The 21693-nt window shown below is 38.9% G+C and overlaps 1 protein-coding gene across 1 annotated transcript in view; it reads left to right on the top strand.

Annotated features, from left to right (window-relative positions):
- The window catches only part of DNER (delta/notch like EGF repeat containing), a 556690-nt gene extending 542900 nt beyond the window's left edge, over window positions 1–13790 (top strand). The window contains exons 12-13 of the mRNA XM_053709836.1: window positions 4922–5168; window positions 12822–13790. Of these exons, the coding sequence (XP_053565811.1) occupies window positions 4922–5168; window positions 12822–12933 (359 nt within the window). The 3' untranslated portion in view covers window positions 12934–13790. The remainder of the gene's footprint in view (window positions 1–4921; window positions 5169–12821) is intronic.
- Window positions 13791–21693: the final 7903 nt, after the last annotated feature.

Below are 21693 nucleotides of genomic sequence, written 5' to 3' on the forward strand. Positions count from 1 at the left end.
GTTATGAATAATTAAGCTAACTTTAGTAATCCTAATGTAATTCCAAATATAGCCGGACCTATCTCTAATTCTAACATAGAGAACACATTAGGCAGGATTAGGCACTTTTATTAACACTGCAAATTATCACCCATATTATGATATGATATATAGTCCAGATGTTAATTTGGAGTTATCACACTAAGCTAGATAATTGAGAAATAAAGCTAATCAAGGGAGTGAGGTTACAGTATAACTATAGTGTCTAAACCACTAACAATCACTTATAATTAAATTTTTGTAATATTTTTGTAGGATTTAGTATATAGCGCACAATTTTTAGGATGGTCCAATCCTTAGTTGTTACCAAATGTCCAAACTTCCCCCAATTGTTATTCATGTAGACACATTTTACAATGTCCGCAAATACTGACACAATATGTATAGATTCATACAAGAAATGCAAAAAAGTAACATGTATTTGTATTAGCAATAAAATCAAATATAGATATAGGCTCATTACTTAACTTGCAGTTAAGAATCATACCAGTAAAGAATGAGTAAAACAAATCAATGTCCCTTGGCCAATCATATGGTTTTACACCCTTTAAAAAGCCCATTAGTAACAAGGGTAGCTAGAGATTTATAAGTACGGCTAGTACGCCGAAACGCGTGAGCTTTTCTATCAACTAAGGGCATGTTTTTTGTCTTTTGTTACATGTTACTGTTCCTGTTTTAATGGATGAAAATAAAGCAACACTGTTTTACTGAGGCTCCTAATTTTTTTATGTTTTTATTTTGTCTCTTAACTAGTTCCTTGTTCTTGCAGTTTTGGCTTTGTCTGTTTACGGTCTGGAGGCTCGATGAGCTTCCAGATGTACAGTTTGTTTTTCTCTTTGTTAGGGTCCTGAGTATGGTCAGGCCAGGACGATCTGATGCTCCTCCGTGGAGCTTAGATTTTGTTCTCAGGGCTGCATCAAGCTAATTGTGAACCCATGCATGAGGTTGTTATCTTGGAAGATTCCTTTTCCGTCTAAATATTGCTCCTGCGTGCAGAAGTCTCTGAAACTGTGTCCTTGCAATGCGACCCTCCTTCTCTGGTGTTTCACGATAATAGGGCTGTTCTGTGAACCTAGTTCGATTTTCCTCCTAAGGTCTTGTTATATCGGAACTTCAATCAAGAGATTGTGGTTCTTTTCTTAGGTCCTTTTTCTTCTTCCTTGAAGGAAAGTTTTCCACATAAGATGCATTCGTGCCTTACTTAGGTATAGACAGATTTTTTTCTCTGTTTGTTATCTATCTGGGAATCGTAAGGGGTAGAAGGCTTCTTTTGACTTCCTTATCTTTTAGTTGAGGAGTATCATCCGCTTGCCATATGAGTCGGCAGGACACAAAGCTCCTCAGAGGTTTACGGCTCATCTAAGAGAGCAGTGTCTTCCTTTTGGGCCTTTAAGATGAGGCCTCTATGGATCAGATTTGTAGGGCGGCTGCCTCGGCCTCCTTACATTATTTTTCATGATCTTTAACAAAAAATGTTTTACTTCTGTGGAAGCAGCCTTCGGGAGAAAGTGTTTTGCAGGCTGTGGTGTCCTGAGATGGGGACCACCTCTCCTTTTTTGCCTTCCTGTTAGCATTCAGTTTCCTCTGGAGCTTGGGTATAATTTCCCACAAGTAAGGAATGCAGCTGTGGACTCTCACTGTATTAAGAAGGAAAACATAAACTATGCTTACCTGATAATTTCCTTTCCTTCTATACAGGGAGAGTGCACATCTCCCGTCTGTGTTTTCCGATGGGTGTCCCTAAATTTTAACTTTTTCTTCTGGCACCTTTTTCACGCTGATATTTCTCTTACGGTTTCTTGTTCCCTCGGCAGAATGACTAGGGGATGAGGGAAGTGGGGGAGGTATTTAAGTCTTTGGCTGTGGTGTCTTTGCCTCCTCCTGGTGGCCAGGTTCAGTATTTCCCACAAGTAAGGAATGCAGCTGTGGACTCTCCCTGTACAGAGGTAAAGGAAATTATCAGGTAAGCATAATTTATGTTTTCATCATTCAGATAGAGCATGCAATTTTAAGTAACTTTCTTATTTACTCCTATTATTAATTTTCTTCATTCTCTTGGTGTCTTTATTTGAAAAAGCAAGAATGCAAGCTTAGGAGCCAGCCCATTTTTTGGTTCATCACCTGGGTTGGTCTTGCTGATTGGTGGCTACATTTAGACACCAATTAGCAAGCACTACCGAGGTGCTGAACCAAAAATGAGCTGGCTCCTAAGTTTGCATTCTTGCTTTTTCAAATAGAGATACCAAGAGAATGAACAAAAATTGATAATAGGAGTAAATGAGAAAGTTGCCTAAAATTGCATGCTCTATGTGAAGCATGAAAGTTTAATTTCGACTAGACTATACCTTTAACTATATGTATATATCACTTGCGTTGCACTGCTGATCCAGAGCAGAAAACACAGCTAATCCAATCAGCAGTACTAGTTGCACATCGGAGTCGTGCTGATTGGTTCAGCTGCAAGTTCCGCTCGGGACTAACAGTACACCGCAAATCCCAATCAGTAATTCTACTGTGTTTAACCCCATTGTAGGGGTCAAACGCACAGTGCTGCAGGGTCAATAGTCTTAAAATTGTTCGATTATAAAGGCCCTTTAAGGGTTAAGTATTTTATCTTTAAGCTTAAAAATGATCAATGTTTCCAATGATCTATACCTTTATGGACTTTTATATTCCTTTAAAATATATCTGTTCATTTCTGTGTTAGAATAATGTTAGTATCCTGTTACTTTCTATAATGTAGATCTTGTCATATCACTCAGCATGTCTGCTGTGTTAGAGGTCTTTAAATATTGAGTTCTAATTTGAAGGGATATGAAACCTAAACATTTTCTTTTCTGATTCAGGCAGAGCATGCCGTTTTAAAAAGTTTCCAATTTACTTCTATCATCAAATTTGCTTCGTTCCCATGGTATTCTTTGTTGAAGAGATACCTAGGTAGGTGTCTGGAGCACTACATGGCATAAAATAGTCCTGCCATTTACTACGCCTGCCGATAGGCTTGCAGCTGTGCTCTATAAAGTTACCAGATGTCCTATAGATCAGAGGTCGCCAACCTTTTGGACCTCAGGGACCACTAAACTCAAAATTTTGAATCCTGTGGCCCACTAACATGATTTTTTTTAAAAAAGGTACAAACCTCTATAATGTGTGTGCATATATATATATATACACACACACACATGCATATACACACATATACTGTAAATAACTAGTATAATCATAGCTAAGTTTACATTATGCATATATTTACAAATGTTTAAGAATTATTAACTGAATGACAGAACTGAGAGAATACTTCCAAATGGATGAAGGGTGAGTGCCAACTTTTGAGCTGGAAACAGAGAGGCAGAAAGTGGGGGAAAAGAATTATGTTTAAAAAACCCACAAGACTTTAAAGTTACCTCCCCAGTTAGGAATTATTCAAAACTACTTATGATCATGGACAGACATTGGAGTCATAAATTCAGTTTATATCAGAAAGCTCTCAATATGGATGTGAGCTAACCATGACTGATGTTACTGGCAATTACTATAATACTGGTGGGATATGGCTGATCTGCTGGATGGCAATTACTGGAATTCAGGTGGAATGGCTTTGTGCGTGGGAAAATTATTAGAATGAAAAATAATTAATATTTAATAAAAAAAGAGAAGATGGAGGGGAGGAAGACAAACAGTTCTGTAAGTCCATCTGAAGGAATTAGGAAAACTACTACAAAGAGACAGGTAAAGGGAAGAAAATAAATGAAATATGAGAGACTTTTTTTTTTTTAAGATTTTCTTTCTTTTTTTTTTATATACATTAATTCCACTATTTCAAGCCAAGACTATACCAACCTCTGCTGGCTTTAGAATGGAAACATCTTTCTCTGAGCAGCGCACCAGACGGGAGGAGTTAAAAATCCATTCTAGCTACACAAGTTGCACAGTTTAACTTCTCCTCTGTCGATTTTTTACTGATGTCCAGCCAGACACTGTAGGAAGTTGCGGCACGATGGGGGTGACACCATCAGAGGAGATTAATTACTGCTTGATGGTGTCAAGGACCACCAACATCTTCTCGTGGACCACCAGTGGTCCATGGACCAATGGTTGGCGACCACTGCTATAGATGACTGGGCACATGTGGTAGGTGGGGGTCACATAATGTCCCCTCAAAAGCTCAACCTGAGCCTCACCCTTGATGCCACCATGTATGTTTTCCCAACTGAGCAGTAATTTATCCCCTTGGTTGCCAGAAACACACATATGCTTGACTAACAGTAGCACACACAGAGCAATGATTTTACACCCCATGGATGCATGTAATACATATAATAGAAAATGCAGTGCTACTTCTTTTTGAGCCATATTTGTTAAGCATAGAGGCATTGTAGGCCCTTTACATTTAGATGAGACTTATGGGACTATAAAAATACTGGACATTTAATTGTTCAGTATTTCTGTATAGATTTTACCGGACAGCCTGCTAAAATACTGGACTGTCTGATTGAATACTGGATACCTGGCAACCCTACTTGCAAATGGATAACATTCTTGCAAAACTGCTGCTATAGAGTACTCCAAACACATGCACACCCCTGAGCTTACTTTCCTGCTTTTCAACAAAAGATACCAAGAGAAGGAAGAAAATTTGATAATTTAAGTAAATTAGAAATTTGTTTAAAATTGCATGCTCTGTGTGAATAATCAAGAAAAGTTTTGGGTTTCATGTTCCTTCAAGTGCCACAAAATTCCATAGCACTGGATGGGCAAGGACCCTCTACGGCAGCTAAAATCAAACATGTTAAGGCTCCTGGGTATAGATATAGGTTGCTACACCTCTTTATTCTAAGTATTAAACTGATTAATTAATGCTTCACATTTCTCCTAAACATAGACCTTCAGTGGAAAGCAGGTCACATGGCAGAGAGTTTGACCAACATGCCTCGACATTCCCTCTACATCATCATAGGAGCACTGTGCGTGGCCTTTGTACTCATGCTCATCATTCTTATTGTGGGAATCTGCCGGATCAGTCGCATTGAATACCAAGGATCCTCCCGCCCAGCATATGAGGAGTTCTATAACTGCAGGAGCATAGACAGCGAGTTCAGCAGTGCAATTGCATCAATCCGACATGCAAGGTAAAGCATATTAGATATGTTTGTGCGGCATGTTGCAAGGTACAACAATGCTTAGTTAAAGGTTTTTTATATGGGTATTAGATATAGGAAAGGGAATAATTAATTATAGGGAGAGATCAAAGTTATATAGGAAGAAATAAGTTATTTTTATGGAGGAGGGTTTACAGAGATATAGATTTATTTAGAGGAGTTATACAGCAATATTAAAAAAAGATCCACCAATACAATTCTATAAGTGAAGCCTAATGTATATTCAGTTGTCTGTTCAATGGATCAATGTGACCCATATGGATGCATATTGTAAGTTACATACACTTGAGTGGCTGCTGGGTGTGTCGCTAGTAAATGAGCAGTCTTGCTGTGCTCCTACCTTTCTACACCCCACTGACATTCATCAGTTATGTGCTCATATTGCTTATTGAAGATCCCCAGGCTCAGCCTTAGGACAAAAATGAAGCTTGTCACTCTCTGCTGCCGACCCCTCAGCTGCTACATATTGATAATCAGCTACATATACTGTACTTCTAAAGGAGTTTTAATCTATTTAGGCACAGACTTTCCCAAAATATGTGCTGCAAAATTACTAGTTTCTTTCCTAAGACATGGAGAGTCCACAACGTCATTCCAATTACTAGTGGGATATTCAATTCCTGGCCAGCAGGAGGAGGCAAAGAGCACCCCAGCAAAGCTGTTAAGTGTAACTTCCCTTACCCATAATCCCCAGTTGCCTCTGTCAATGGAGGATGTGCGAAGTTGGTGTCTGAAGATATTTAATCCTTTTATGGGTACTTTTCCCTTCAAGCAAGGATTGGGGTCTAGCTTTGTCCACGTCAATCTCTTTAGTAAGAGTAGTGGTGGCTTCTAAGCAGTTGAAAGGAGGCAAGGTTGTCTTTGCTTTACTTTTAACACTTTGCTACCCCTTTGAAGAAAGCCAGAGTTGGTTACTCTTTTCTTTATTTTCCTACAGGTCCATGGCAGGGAGTGAAGTACCTGCCACACCTAAGGAGCAGCATCTGTCCTACAAGATCTAAGGTAAGTGCCTTAGCCTTCTAGTTACTGAAGGACAGCAGCACTTAAGAGGTTAATCCTCTTCTGGATCCATTATTGGGACAAGTTATCCTTTTTTTTTTTTTTTTAGTTAAGAATACGTTTTTTTGGACAGATCATTTACATTATGTGCTTAACATTTAATGAGATGTTAACAGTAAGAGACTTGAGGACTTTGCACTTGGCTGAGGGGTTATAGCTTTATTGTTGGAAGCAAAACTTTGCATGGGACAGTTTTCAGAGCGTTTGTTTATTGGTTTTATTTTAAGCAGTACTTTGAACATTGACATAGATTCTGATCTTTTTTAATAAATTGGGACAGTTTTCAGAGAGTTTGCTTAACGGTTTTAATTTTAAGCTGCTTTTTCTCTATTTTGCAAGCTTTCAGTGGTGTAGTGTGTTTTTTCCCGCTTATGTGACGCCCGCACTTCCGCTATATCGGAACGGAGCTCAGTGAGTCTGTAGTGCATAGGAGTTGCCTCGCATCGAGAATCAGTGTCGGATCCTTGTTTTTCATCTAGTGGATCGTTTTTCGTTAAGAGCAGAAGATCAGTGAATATTGTCAGAGTCTGCCTTCCTCTTACTAGTGGGTGTTTTTCTACTGTACGGTAGGAGCCTCAGGCATCTGAGGTGGTTTATTAGGGGTTATTTATTATTTTGTGTTTCAATAAAATTTTCAACCTCATATTTTTATTACTTTGAAATTTTATTTTTCAATAATTTTTTTGGGGGGGTTCTGCTTTCCTACAGTAATGGATTCAGAATTAGATCAGTCCATGTCTGTGGACAAATGCTTACTATGTTTAGAGGCTTAAATTGTCCTGCCAATGCAATTTTTTTCCTCATGCTTATCAAAAACTCTAAAATTTAAAGACAAATTACTCAGTTCTGAGCCAAGTGTCTTTTAGGACAATGCTGTGCGTGACTTGCCTCAGCTTTCTCCTCAAAAGTCCAAAGCCTTAATTGTGTCTTATACTGTGCCCTCTGTGTCCTCTCAACCTCCTGGGGGGGTGTACAGCGGTTTTGTCAGCTTTCCCTTCTTCGGGTAAGAGTAAGAGAAAATCTAAACATTTTACCGCTAGTAAGGCTTCTGACCACTATAAATCTGCATTGGTCAACCTTTCTCAATTGTCTGATGAAGAAAATACTTCAGTAGCTTCTGAAGGTGAGGTTTCAGATTCTGACTCCTTGGCGGTGAAATCTTCAGAATCTGAAGAGGTTAATTTTAAATTTAAGCTTGAACATCTTTGGTTACTTCTGAAGAAGGTTCTAGCTACTTTGGACGACTCTGAACCTTTGGTTGCTGCCAACCCTAAGACGTCTTCTAAGCTGGATAGAGTTTATGATTCTTCTTCTGATGTTGATGTTTTTCCTGTTCCTAGAAAAAATTCAGAAGTTATAGCACAGGAATAGGATAAGCCAGGGATTCCGTTTTCCCCTTCCCCTGTTTTTAAAAAGATGTTTTTCCTGTTGCTGACTCTATTCGAGACTCATTTCGCACCATTCCTAAGGTAGAAGGTGCTATATAGAACTACCATTCCTATAGAGGATAGTTGTTATTTTAAGGATCCTATGGATAAAAAGCTGGAGGCTTATTTAAAAATATGTATGTCTATCAGGGTTTACAGTGGTAACCTGCGGCAAGTATTGCCACGGTTGTGGGAGCAACATCTTATTCGTGTGATGCCCTGTCTGATCTGATTTCAGAAGAGACTACAGTAGAGGAGATCCAAGACAGGATCAAGGCTCTTAAACTGGTTAATACCTTTATCTGTGATGCCAACATGCAGGTAATTAGACTGGGAGCTAAAATATCTAGCTTGCAGAGCTCTGTGGTTAAAATCTTGGTCAGCTGATTTGGACCTGGTCTGGCAGAGATCATTTCAGAGATTACAGGTGGAAAGGGATCTTTCCTACCTTAGGACAAGAAGAATAGACCTAAGGGTCGTCATACTTCTGTCCCTTAAAATTCCAAAAAGAATGAAAATTAGAAGTCCTCCTCTTCTTCCAAACCAGACCAATCCAGCCAGCCATGGAATAAGGGAAAACAAAACAAGAAGCCTTCCGCTGACTCTAAATCAGCATGAAGGGTCTGCCTCCGATCCAACTTTGGATCAGGTGGGGGGCAGGCTTTCTCTTTTTCAACAGGCTTGGATACACGATGTCCCAGATCCATGGGCTGTGGACATAGTATCTCAGGGTTACAAAATAGGATTCAAGTCTCACCCTCCAAGGGGGTCAGATTTCTCCTATCAAGACTATCCTTAAACCAGGTAAAGAAGGAGGCCTTCTTAAATTGCATCAATGACCTATTCAATGACCTATTCTCCCTGGGAGTTATCGGACCAGTCCCCTCTATAGGAACAGGGTCTAGTATTCTATTCACATCTATTTGTGGTTCCCAAAAAGGAGGAAACTTTTCGACCAATCCTAGATCTAAAGTGCCTCAACAAATTCCTCAGAGTTCCATCCTTCAAGATGGAAACTATTCGTTCCATTCTTTCATTGGTTCAGGAAGGTCAGTTCATGACGACCATAGACCTGAAGGATGCATACTTACACGTTCCCATTCACAGGGATCATTATCAGTTGCTGAGGTTTGCCTTTCTGGACAAGCATTTCCAGTTTATTGCTCTTCCGTTTGGTCTTGCAACAGCTCCCAGAGTATTTACAAAGGTTCTGGGAGCTCTTTTGGCAGTGATCAGATCCCAGGGAATTGCAGTTGCGCCTTATCTAGACAACATCTTGGTTCAGGCATCATCTTTGCAACTAGCAAAATCATATACTGAGATGTTGTTGTCTTTTCTACGTTCCCACGGGTGGAAAGTGAATCTGGAAAAGAGTTTTCTAGTTCCATCTACAAGAGGGGTTTCCTAGGGACTATCATAGATTCTCTCTCCATGAAGATTTTGCTGATGAACATAAGAAAATCCAAACTTCAGGCTTCTTGCCTTTAGTTCCAGTCTGCCTTTCGTCCATCAGTGGCTCAATGCATGGAGGTGATTGGTCTGATGGTGGCTTCTATGGACATCATTCCTTTTGCTCGGTTCAATCTGCGACCACTGCAGCTTTGCATGCTCCGTCAATGGAACGGAGACCTTTCAGATTTATCGCAGATGATAAATATGGACCCCCTAACAAGAGACTCTCTCTCATGGTGGATTTCACAGGAAAATCTGTCTCGGGGCACTTGCTTCCGGAGACCTTACTGGGTGATTGTGACTACGGACTCCAGCCTATCAGGCTGGGGAGCTGTTTGGGGTTCTCTAATGGCTCAGGGCTTGTGGTCTCGGGAAGAGTCCTCTCTTCTCATAAACATCTTGGAGTTGAGAGCAATCTTCAATGCCTTGACAGCTTGGCCTCAATTATCTTTAGTCCGGTTTATCCGATTCCAGTCGGACAACATCATCTCAGTGGCTTACATCAACCACCAGGGAGGAACTCGGAGTTCCTTGGCCATGAAGGAGGTGACTCGCATTCTGCAGTGGGCGGAAGCTCACGATTGTCTCCTATCTGCCATCCACATTCCAGGAGTGGACAATTGGGAGGCGGATTTTCTGAGCAGACAAACTTTTCATCCCAGGGAGTGGGCTCTCCTTCTGGAAGTGTTCTCTCAAATAACCCTGGGGGGTTCCAGAGTTGGATCTGATGGCGTCCCGCCAAAACGCCATGGTTCCAAAGTATGGTTTAAGGTCAAGAGATCCTCAGGCCATTCTGATAGATGTCTAGCGGTTCCTTGGATGTTCTCTCTGGCTTACCTGTTTCCTCTGATTGCTCTCCTTCCATGAGTCATTGCTCATATCAAACAGAAGAAAGCATCGGTAATCCTAATAGCTCCTGCATGGTTCACCGTACCTTATCTTTCTTTCATCCTGATAAGGCGGTCCTTCGTACTAAATTGGGTTTTCTCCCTAAAGTGGTGTCGGATCAAAACATTAATCAGGAAATTGTTGTTCCTTCTTTTTGTCCTAATCCTTCTTCTCATAAGGAACATCTTTTGCATAACTTGGATGTTGTGCATGCTCTAAAGTTTTACCGTCAAGCTACTAAAGATTTTAGGCAATCTTCTGCCCTTTTTGTTGTTTTCTCTGGAAAGCGTAAAGGTCAAAATGCCACTTCTACTACTCTTTGCTCTCATTTCCTTTGGATTATGAGACTGCTGAACAGCAGCCTCCTGATAGAATTACAACTCATTCCACTAGGGCTGTTTCCTCTTCTTGGGCTTTCAAAAATGAAGCTTCTGTGGAACAGATTTGCAAGGCAGCAACATGGTCCTCTTTACATACTTTTTCCAAATTCTACAAATTTGATACTTTTGCCTCGGCTGAGGCTTCCTTTGGGAGAAAGGCTCTTCAAGCGGTGGTGCCTTCTGATTAGTTCATCCTGCCTTTTTTTCTCCCTCCCTGTTCATTCCGTGTCCTCTAGCTTAGACATCTGATAGATGTCTAGCGGTTCCTTGGATGTTCTCTCTGGCTTACCTGTTTCCTCTGTTTGCTCTCCTTCCACGAGTCATTGCTCATATCAAACAGGAGAGAGCATCTGTAATCCTAATAGCTCCTGCATGGCCTTGCAGGATCTGGTTCACGGATCTGGTACGGTTGTCATCTCTACCTCCCTGGAGGTTACCTCTGAGGAAGGACCTTCTAATTCAGGGTCCTTTCCTCAAGCTAAACCTAGATTTTCTGAAGCTAACTACTTGGAGATTAAATGCCTAGTTCTGTCTAGACGTTTTTTCTGAAGCGGTCATTGAAACTATGCTTCAGGCTCGCAAACCTGTTAATAGCAAGATTTACCATAAGGTATGGCGTAAATATCTTTATTGGTACAAATCTAAAGGGTTCTCCTGGAGCCGGGTGAGGATTCCCCAGATTTTGTCTTTTCTTCAGGAAGGCCTGGAGAAGGGTTTATCAGTCAGTACTCTAAAGGGTCAGATTTCTGCACTATCTATCCTTTTGCCCAAACGTCTGGCAGACTTACCAGATGTTCAAGCCTTTGTTCAGGCCCTGGTTAGAACCAGGCCTGTATTAAAACCTGTTGCCTCCCTGTGGAACCTTAATATAGTTCTGAAAGTTTTTCAGCATGCTCTGTTTAAGTCGATGCATGTTGTTGATATAAAATTGTTATCTTGGAAGGTTTTGTTTCTTCTTGCTATTTCTTCTGCTCGCAGAGTATCTGAGCTTTCAGCTCTGCATTGTGATTCACCGTACCTTATCTTTCATCCTGATAAGGCAGTCCTTCGTACTAAATTGGGTTTTCTCCCTAAAGTGGTGTCGGATCAAAACATTAATCAGGAAATTGTTGTTCCTTCTTTTTGTCCTAATCCTTCTTCTCATAAGGAACATCTTTTGCATAACTTGGATGTTGTGCGTGCTCTAAAGTTTTACCGTCAAGCTACTAAAGATTTTAGGCAATCTTCTGCCCTGTTTGTTGTTTTCTCTGGAAAAGGTCAAAATGCCACTTCTACTACTCTTTGCTCTCATTTCCTTTGGATTATGAGACTGCTGAACAGCAGCCTCCTGATAGAATTACAACTCATTCCACTAGGGCTGTTTCCTCTTCTTGGGCTTTCAAAAATGAAGCTTCTGTGGAACAGATTTGCAAGGCAGCAACATGATCCTTTTTACATACTTTTTCCAAATTCTACAAATTTGATACTTTTGCCTCGGCTGAGGCTTCCTTTGGGAGAAAGGCTCTTCAAGCGGTGGTGCCTTCTGTTTAGTTCATCCTGCCTTTTTTTCTCCCTCCCTGTTCATTCCGTGTCCTCTAGCTTGGGTATTGGTTCCCACTAGTTGGAATGACGTTGTGGACTTTCCATGTCTTAGGAAAGAAAACAAAATTAATGCTTACCTGATAAATTTCTTTATTTTCAGACATGGAGTCCGCGACCCCGCCCTCTTTTCTTTTCATTCTTGTGTTTCTTCTTTTTCCATTTTTCTTCGGCTGAATGACTGAGGATTATGGGTAAGGGAAGTTACACAGGGTGCTCTTTGCCTCTTTCTGCTGGCCAGGAGTTGAATATCCCACTAGTAATTGGAATGATGTCGTGGACTCTCCATGTCCGGAAAGAAAGACATTTATCAGGTAAGCATACATTTTGTTTTTCATTTTTTTCTTGCAACCACCAATGCACCTGAGGAAGAGCCCCAAGTATACGTTTTACCAACACTTTACTTAAGAATTTGAATAGTGAGTGGCTGAATGAATTCAACATATATTTAACTTGTGAATAGACCTGATAGTGATAATATAGAGCAAAATGGGATTGCACTAATAAGTTATCGCAAATATTGTGTTATAAAGAGCAGCATAAAGAGCTATGGCAAGGGTCTATATAGAGGAAAGTATAGGAGATATATAGAGCAATACAATACATTCCATTGATCAGAAATGAACAATAAGAAGAGTTATATGGAGAGGTTATGTAAAGTATTCAGCAGTATTATGGTTACAGATTATACAGAGTAATACAAAGAGTCTGTATAAAAGGTTTTAAGAGTTTGATTATAGGGGAAAAACAAGCAGCTTGGGTTTGTGGAATACAAGGGGTTGTGTAGACTCTAGGAGAGATAATGGATATATCAGAGTTCCTTCTTTTTTCTTTTATAGATTTGGGAAGAAAGCTCGGCCTGCCATGTATGATGCAAGCCCTGTCTCCTTTGAGGATTACAGCCCTGACGATAAACCACTTGTAACTCTGATCAAGACAAAGGATTTGTAATGCGGCCCCCTCTTCTTATCCTTTAGATTTTGGAGAAGATGGGCTTTGCCTTTCAGAAGGGTGAAATACTAAACTGACTAATTATTTCTAAGGAAAAGAATAACAATTTTGAGATGTGTTTCTCTGCTGTGGGATTCATCTATGCCCCATCTCTATTAAGAAACCCATTTAGCGCATCTGTAATATAACCCTTTCACTGTCAGAGGTTGCTGCATTACCCAGAATGCAGTTCCCTCTAGCAGAGAATGGATATAACCAATGCAGAAAAGAAACAATATCAGATTTTCTTGGAAAAAAAATCATGTTTAAGAAATGTTACTGTCTGAACTGTATGCTGGCTTTATCTGTAGACTTAGAAGGCATATATAAACGTCATTTATCCATTAATAAACATATTAAGAGTCTACAATGTTTGTGTTGTGAAGATAAAAAAAAAAAAGAAATGCTGTGGTAAAAATCTTTTTAACCGTTATATACTAGAAGTTTCATATGCTTTATTCTCTGCATGGTTTGCTAACAATAATCCTGCATTGTTTTCTAAAAAATGCGCTTGAATCGATGTTTCTGTCCATTCTCCTGTTGTGTTGGTGAAACCGGCTATCGTACAAATTATAGGAAGCAAGCTAGAGCTATACCAAGCTTTTATTTTCTTAAACAGCAAGGTTTTCTATATTGTGAATAAACAAGGTTTCTGATTTTAGACTTCACTAACCTCTGCTCATTAGCTTGTGCATTTGCATTGTGTTGTATTCTTATTTATATGCGCTAGGCATTTTATTTTTTTATTCTACGTTTTTTTTTCTCAGCTTTGTTCTTCTTGGAAACTCCAAATATTCTGAATAAATGTTATCAAAGTACCTGTGTAGTTGACAACAAATCTTTCTTATATGCAAGTTCTGAGTACCCTGGTTTGGAAAATACATTTTAACTTAGGGAAAGTACCATTTTATGTGTCTATCTTTTAAACAACTAGACAAAAATAAAGCAATGCATTTGCAGAACAGTTTGGTTCAGTTATCAGAAGAAATAAACAGAATGTATGGTTATACTAATGTATCTTTTTTAATAGAACCCAAAAAATACTGTACAAATTTATATTACAAATAATAGAGCATAAAGTAAACTATACACAATATGTTTTATATTATATTTACAATTGCTATATGAAACTCCTCCTGAACTTTCACTTTAACTTACTGTTGCTCAGATAACATATTGGTACATATAATATGCATTAGCATGTTTTGTGTTTCTTATTTTGTGTTTCAAAATAAACTTTTATGATTCAGATAGAGCATGTAGTTTTAAGACACTTTCCAGTTTACTTCCATTATCAAATATTGCAGAATCTTGTTATATACACACTTTCTGGCGAACAAGATCCTACTGAGCACGTGCACAAGCGCACAGGGTATACGTATACTAGTCTGTGATTGGATGATGTCTGTCACATGATACAGGGGGCCGGACAATATGAGAATAAATTTGTCAGAAAAAAATCTACTGCTTATTTGAAATTCAGAGTAGGAGTTAAATCATTCTCTTTCTATTATGCACTTGTTAATTATGCAACTCTACTGCATTGAGTGGTCCTTTAAAACCTTGTATATTGTCATGTATAATGTACCTTTATGACTCTCCTGCCAGGTCATATAATCTCTTCTTACTCTATTTATAGCACCTCCTTATAACACCTCTACAGTACTATAAAGCTTATCTCCTGCTAACTATAATCTTCAGGTATAACTTATCATATCAGTCTATAAATTCTTTCCCTACAGACCCAATTATTTCTAATTTGCTGGATGGGTTGGAAAACACTTGCAGGAGCTGCCCACGGTAAATTCTCTAAAATAAAAGGGTCTGTCCCTGCCAGTTGTTAGATGCCTCCTATAGAAAGTAATGAGGTTCACTGGCAAGGGAATCTTTGTTGGTGCAAGGAAACGTAGCAGGGAGTACATTTAAAAAAACAAAAACATTTCTATTGTGTTCTATTTTTTTATTAGTATAATAAGTGTTTTGTGTATTTTGATGCCTTTCAGTGTGTGAGATAAAACAGTGAGCTCTGCAGGGGAAAATATGAGATCTGCAGGGGAAAATGTGTAGAAAATTATGAGACTTGGCAGATAACTTTCAGCTACATCCATGGAATTACCCCTGTTCCACCCACTAGCAGATGTGGGGGAACATTGTACAGTAAAGAAAACTATAATTTCATACATATAAGTATGCATTCCAACTCAAAGGGCATAACCACACCTACTGCTGTCCCTCTGATAACTCCTTATTGCAGAGCCTTCAAAATATTAAAATATTAACCATAATTGCAACCCCCCACGATAAATCTAACTGTACTAGTAACTATCTCCAGTGGAACTCAGATGTTCCAGCTATCCTGAGATTGCAAATTATTGCCTTTTTTTATATATGTTCAGTACCCTGTGCAGAGTAAGGAGAGAGGTAAAGAAGGGAAAGTGTGTGTATGAAGCCTACTTTGCTTCATAAACAATATAACTGGCAATTTCCATGTATTTACATCGGCATACAACCCCACTCTGTTTATTGGCTAGGATACAGACACACACAGACGGGTCTTAGGTGCCATGATCTGCTTACTGTTTTTCCATGTTCCGTGATAAAGGTCAGTGTCCGGATAAACATGTAATGTGTAATAAATGATATATAACTATTATTTAATTGGCAACTTTATAGCGTTTGACAGGTATCACTTATGGTACTTTGTATGATACAGATCTGTTCAACATGAACTAAAGCTGCTGCCATTAACACGTTTGATATTTATAAAACAAACACACATATTAGCTCTTTTCCTGTCTGATCAGTGTTCTGTGAGAGAATATATGGTATTAATGTACTATGGTAACATGGGGCAAGATTACATATGCCGGCTTTTGCGGGCGACGTCGGTTTTAAAGCGGTTTTGGTATCACATATACGGCGGCGCGTATGCAGCGAGTATATTTTTTCACCCGTCGCCCGCAATTTTTACTCCTATAAGCTAAGATAAAACTGCATCACAAATCGGTATCACATATTCAGTCCAAGGACTTACGCTGCGAAAATGGAGACATTTTTCTACATTTTCATCTCACCATACATAGGCAGGCGCAGCAAGCCTTCCGCTGAATATGTGAGCACCTTAACTCCCGTAACTGACTGAAAATATTAACTAACACCTAACGCATGCGCAATATCTATCTACCTGTCAACCGCCAACCCCCACCGCAATAACTAATAAAGTATAATAACCCCTAATCTGCCATTAATCCATATCGCAATAAACCTAATAAAACTATTAACCCCTAATCCGCCATTAACCCATATAGCAATAAACCTAATAAATCTATTAACCCCTAATCCTCCATTAACCCACATCGCAAAAAAACTAATAAATCTATTAACCCCTAAACCGCCAAACCCCACAACACAATTAACCTAATTAAAGGGACACTCAATCAAAATTAAACTTTCATTATTCAGATAGAGCATGCAATTTTAAATAACTTTCCAATTTACTTCCAATAACAAAATGTGCACAGTCTTTTTATAGTTAAACTTTTTGAGTCACCAGCTCCTACTGAGCATGTGCAAGAATAAGTGTGTATGCATTTGTGAATGGCTGTTACATGGTACGTGTATGCATTTGTGATTGGCTGATGGCTGTCATATGGTACAGGGGGAGTGGAAAAAGACATGACTTTTAAAATTGTCAGAAAAAAAATCTACTACTTTGAAGTTCAGAGTAAGTGCTATTGCATTGTCTTGTTATCTTGCATTTGTTGATTATACAAATCTACTGTGTTGACTGGTCCTTTAAGCTATTAAATCCTAAACCGCCAACCCCCCACAATGCAAATAACTATTTATATTACTAAGCCCCCTAACCTAACATCCCCTAAATTAACGCCAATTACCTAAATTAAAAAATACTAAGTTACAATTAAAAACCTAACATTACTTTCCCTTAGATAGTAAGCTTGAAAGCCTCTCTACCTGTAGGCCACTTTGTATTTAAAGTGAACTACTACTGATTGTGCTCAAAGGCAGGACATTCCTCTCCTTTTGTATAACTCAATTATTGCACCTACAACTGTAATGTACCCCAATATTGTACTTGTTTGTTTGTGTATTTAATGCATCCCTGTAATGTTCCATTATTTCTTGAATAGCGCTACATAATCTGCTGGCGCTTTATAAATACATAATAATAATAATAATAATAAAATACGCACACACCCTCACAGACATCCACAGAAAATGCACAAAGACATACACACCCACCCTCACAGAGAGACCCACAGAAAAAAAATACATACACACTCATAGAGACACAAACAAAAGCACAAAGACATAAACACAAATACCCACAGAAACACTCACAGGAGATAACATTTCTGCACATTGCATCCCCTAAATAAACAGTGTGTGACATGCATGATAAAAAAATGCAGAAATTAAGAGATCACTTTTTAAAGAATCATATTTGTAAAAGTGCAAACAAAAATAAATCTGAATTCAAAATTGTACATTAATGATCTGGGTAGATGGTTAGATGAAGAAAAGTACTTTTATGGTGTACAAATGTTCCCATCTGTCATCTGTACTTATGGATTTTGAAAATGCAGTACTCTATATGGTCTTGGTGGAACCATAAGCTGTGGTACTCAGTCTCATATCATTAGATCTGGTTAAATGCAGGATTAAGGCATGTTTGTATGTATTTCAAAAGTAAGTTAGCTGTAGTGTAAACTGAACAGTGTTAAGTTAACCTGTATCATTTCAAACAATGAGCAATCTTAGTCTGAGAGTAAAACATTTTATGCAGATGTAAAAATCTTAGATAAAATGCCTCCTTGCATCTGGAAAGTCCTTGCATAAAGGGGCAGTAAACTGGAATGTAATTAATATATGTATATTAATAAAAAAAAACTCATATCTGCCAAATGGGCACCTACCATTTGTGTATTGAGGAGGAAACATGTCTGCATGGCTTACATATAGAATTTCTACAGCATTGTCAAATAATTATAAATACACTGCTGCATTTTTTATTTTTTTTTAAATGTGTTTTTATGGACCCCTGGCCCCACCATACCACTACTACCACACTGAAGTTTCAATCCAAAATTGCACAAAGAAATAAAAAACATTTACTAAGTAAGTCCTACCTCCTCTGCAAATGAAAGTGATCTTCCATCTGACTCAGGCACACACTGTACAAACTTAAGTGCCAAGTCTGTCTCACACTGTGCATAGTGGTTTAGTGCACACTCAGAAATCCTCTCAAATGCTTATGCTTTACTTTATGACATTTCCCACACTCAATAGCACTCTGCTGTAGTACCCTCTGGTGGCTGCCAAAATGTAAAAAAAATAAAAAATGTTTTTAAATAAGTTGTTCTTGCCTCATGGGGCCCCCCTGGCCCATTGGGCCCCATGACACGAGTCACCCCTGTCACCCCCTGATGGTGGCCCTGTTAAGTACATACAAGAAAGCATAAGATAATCACAAACATGTTAGAAATTGCCTGTCCCCTTTAATTAATGTCGCTAAAATAAGAGACAATCTACTCATAGATGTTACACAAGATATAAGAGCAACGAGCAAGGAATAATATATTGGTCTCCACAGTAAGAACCATGTCAGCATTACTCAAACTATCAGATACACAAATAGATCATCATAATATATACAGTAGCACTAACTGGTCAATGCTTCTGGAGTAAATTAAACAGCTCTCATCCAAGTATAGTACAATTGTCATGATAATGAAGAGCAAATATCTGCACATGATCTGGAAAAATCCAATAAGGTATCTATGAGAAAAAGTAGCTATCCAATGGTAAGAAATCCCATTCTAAGCACGAGAACTTAAAGGGATACTAAACCCAATTTTTTTATTTCATGATTCAGATATAGCATGCAATTTTAAGCAACTTTCTAATTTACTTCTATTATCACTTTTTCTTCACTCTCTTAGTATCTTTATTTGAAAAGCAGGAATGTAAGCTTACGAGCCGGCCCATTTTTGTTTCAGTAGCCTGGGTAGCACTTGCTGATTGGTGGCTACATTAAGGACCCAGGTTCTGAACCAAAATGGGCCATCTCCTAAGCTTACATTATTGTTTTTCAAATAAAGATACCAAGAAAATGAAGAAAAATCGATAATAGTAAATTAGAAAGTTGCTTAAAATTGCATGCTCTATCTAAATCATGAAAGAAAAAATGTGGGTTTAGTATCACTTTAACTGTCTCCACAGATATAATGTCAAGGTCATTCATCATCCCACTCCACACTCATCAAAGCAGTTAAGCAAATACAGAAATGAGATCCCCAACTCTGATATTCTTCTCCCAGTTGATATCAATTAGAGCTCCAAAACATCCACACAGCCTCTGGAAAGACAATAATGACTTACAGTGGGCAAGGTATGTAAGACAGGCTAGTGACTCTGGCAGAAGCTCCCCAGTCAATTACTTCCCAAGCATAAGGGCCAAGTCTTCTCTGGGTTAAATGCAGATCTAGCAACAATCTGCCAGGCTCCTGGTTCCACATATTCACTAGAATTCCTGGACAAAATGATAGACATAGTTCTGCTATGTGGCTCTCTAGAACTCAATTTGAAGCCAGCCTTCAGCTGCAGTTTCTCCAGAGGCATCTAATCAGTAACTGCCAAACACCATTGAGGCTCTAAAGTCTGGGTGAGTTTGGCGACAGCTTGTCCCTCTATATAGCAAGCCACTTCAGCGTTAAGATTATTAAGAGTAGGAGCTAACAGAACTTCTATGTCCCATAAGAGACTTCTTCACTGCCACTCCATAAATAAGTGAAGCTCACTCAGCACCAATTCAAAATTTGGCGATATAATAAGATTTCAAGTAGGGACTCTAGGTTGATGATAATGGAAACAGATGAGTCATATTAAATGGTGTGCTCCTGACCTCACTTGGGGTGTTGCAGGCGTACTCCATGATAAACTGCAGAAGGCCTCAAAGGTCCAGATTGGGAGAACCTATAGGGATCAGAAGAAAAATTATGCAAATCCTCTGAAGAAGATTCCGAAGATATCTAGACTTATTTTAAGGCTGGATTTTCTTTTGTGTATCTGATAAATGGCAGATATAGCAGAGTTGCCCTTCAGCCACTAATATTGCTGCCTACCATGGCTGCTGTACAGACTCGTCCCGAAAATGAAGTCATCTTAATGCTACAGAATACAAAGACATTTTAGACAGTGGGGGGCTTCTAACTTTGTGGCAAAAGTTTGGTAAAGGCCCTTTCCTGTTCCAGCATAACTATAACCCTGTGCACAAAGTAAAGTCCATTAAGACATGGCTTGATGAGTTTGGTGTAGAGAAACTTAAGAAGCCTGTACAGAGCCCTGTCCTCAGCCTCACTTAACATCTTTGGAATTAATTGGATCTACAATTGAGAGCCAGACTTTGTTGTCTAACATCAGAGCCTTATCTCACAAATGCTCTTTTGGCTGAATGGGCACACATTCCCTGAGACACACTCCAAAATCTTGTGTAAAGTCTTCCCAGAAATGTTGGTAGCTGCTATAGCTACAAAGGGGAAGCCAATCCCATATTGTTATGGAATATAGGTGTGATGGTTGGGCATCAACATAATTTTGGCCATAATGTATATTCAAGGCTCATATACAGAGTTGAAAAAAGTACTGTTTATTCCAAGGTAATTGTTTGTGACAAGAGGCTAGCAAAAAGGAGAATTCATCTCCAGCAAGGTAAATGTTTTTTTCACTGTAAGAACAGTGAAAGTGTGTAACTGCTTACCTAAGCAGGTAGTGATTGCCAATACCTTAGATAAATTTAAAAATGGCTCAGATACATTTTGTGCTAAAAAAAGAATTCAGGGACATAATGGGAATTAGCTTAGGGTTTTATCACAGTATTGTGCCTGTTTTATAAAGTGTCAGGGTGCCAGGAATCAGACTGTGACGAGAAGTGCAAAAATAATCATACCTTTATTAATAACAAAAAAATAATAAAAAGTCCACAAGTCAAATAACAAGCCAGGAGTCAAAGCTAGAGCTGGTAGTCAGATGAGCCAAGTCAGGAGCCAAAGCGAGTAGTCAGACGAGCCGGAATCAGGAACAAGGAGAACAGCAGAGTCAGGAACAAGCCAGGGATCAGGAACCAGAAGGGACGTCAGACAGCCAGGTAATACACAGGAACTGGAACACAGGAACTCACAAACAGGTCTGAGACAATGCAAGGGCAAAGCATACTGAACAGAGGTACTTTAAATAATAAGTGATGACATCACAATTCTGAGACTGCAACCTGTCTCACACGGATGTTGTACACCAGTCTGGCCATAGGAGGGCGTGCAGGAAATGAGCAGCATCACACACTCTATACCAAATTTAGTAAGAGAGGTGAGTAAAATGGCTGCCAGCAGCACATGGCAAACAAAGCAGGGAAAAAAAACCTGACATAAAGATAACAATTCCTGAAATTCTGTTGGTATGGTTAGTGTATTTTTATAGGGATCACAACACAAAAATGTTTCTATCGTTAAAACCCTTGAAGCTCGAAATCATAACCTCCCAAAAACAACACAAAATAATTATCTGCAATATTAATATTGGCTTCTTTTCTATTCAATTTGATCACAATAGCATGGTCTTGTTTTTTTCCCGTACTCGCAAAACTGTTTTTGAAACTATCTAAAATCCCTATTTCTACAATGGGTCCAAAAACTGATTACAATA

Source organism: Bombina bombina, chromosome 4 (genome assembly GCF_027579735.1).
Source record: "Bombina bombina isolate aBomBom1 chromosome 4, aBomBom1.pri, whole genome shotgun sequence".
In the NCBI taxonomy this organism is placed as follows: domain Eukaryota; kingdom Metazoa; phylum Chordata; class Amphibia; order Anura; family Bombinatoridae; genus Bombina; species Bombina bombina.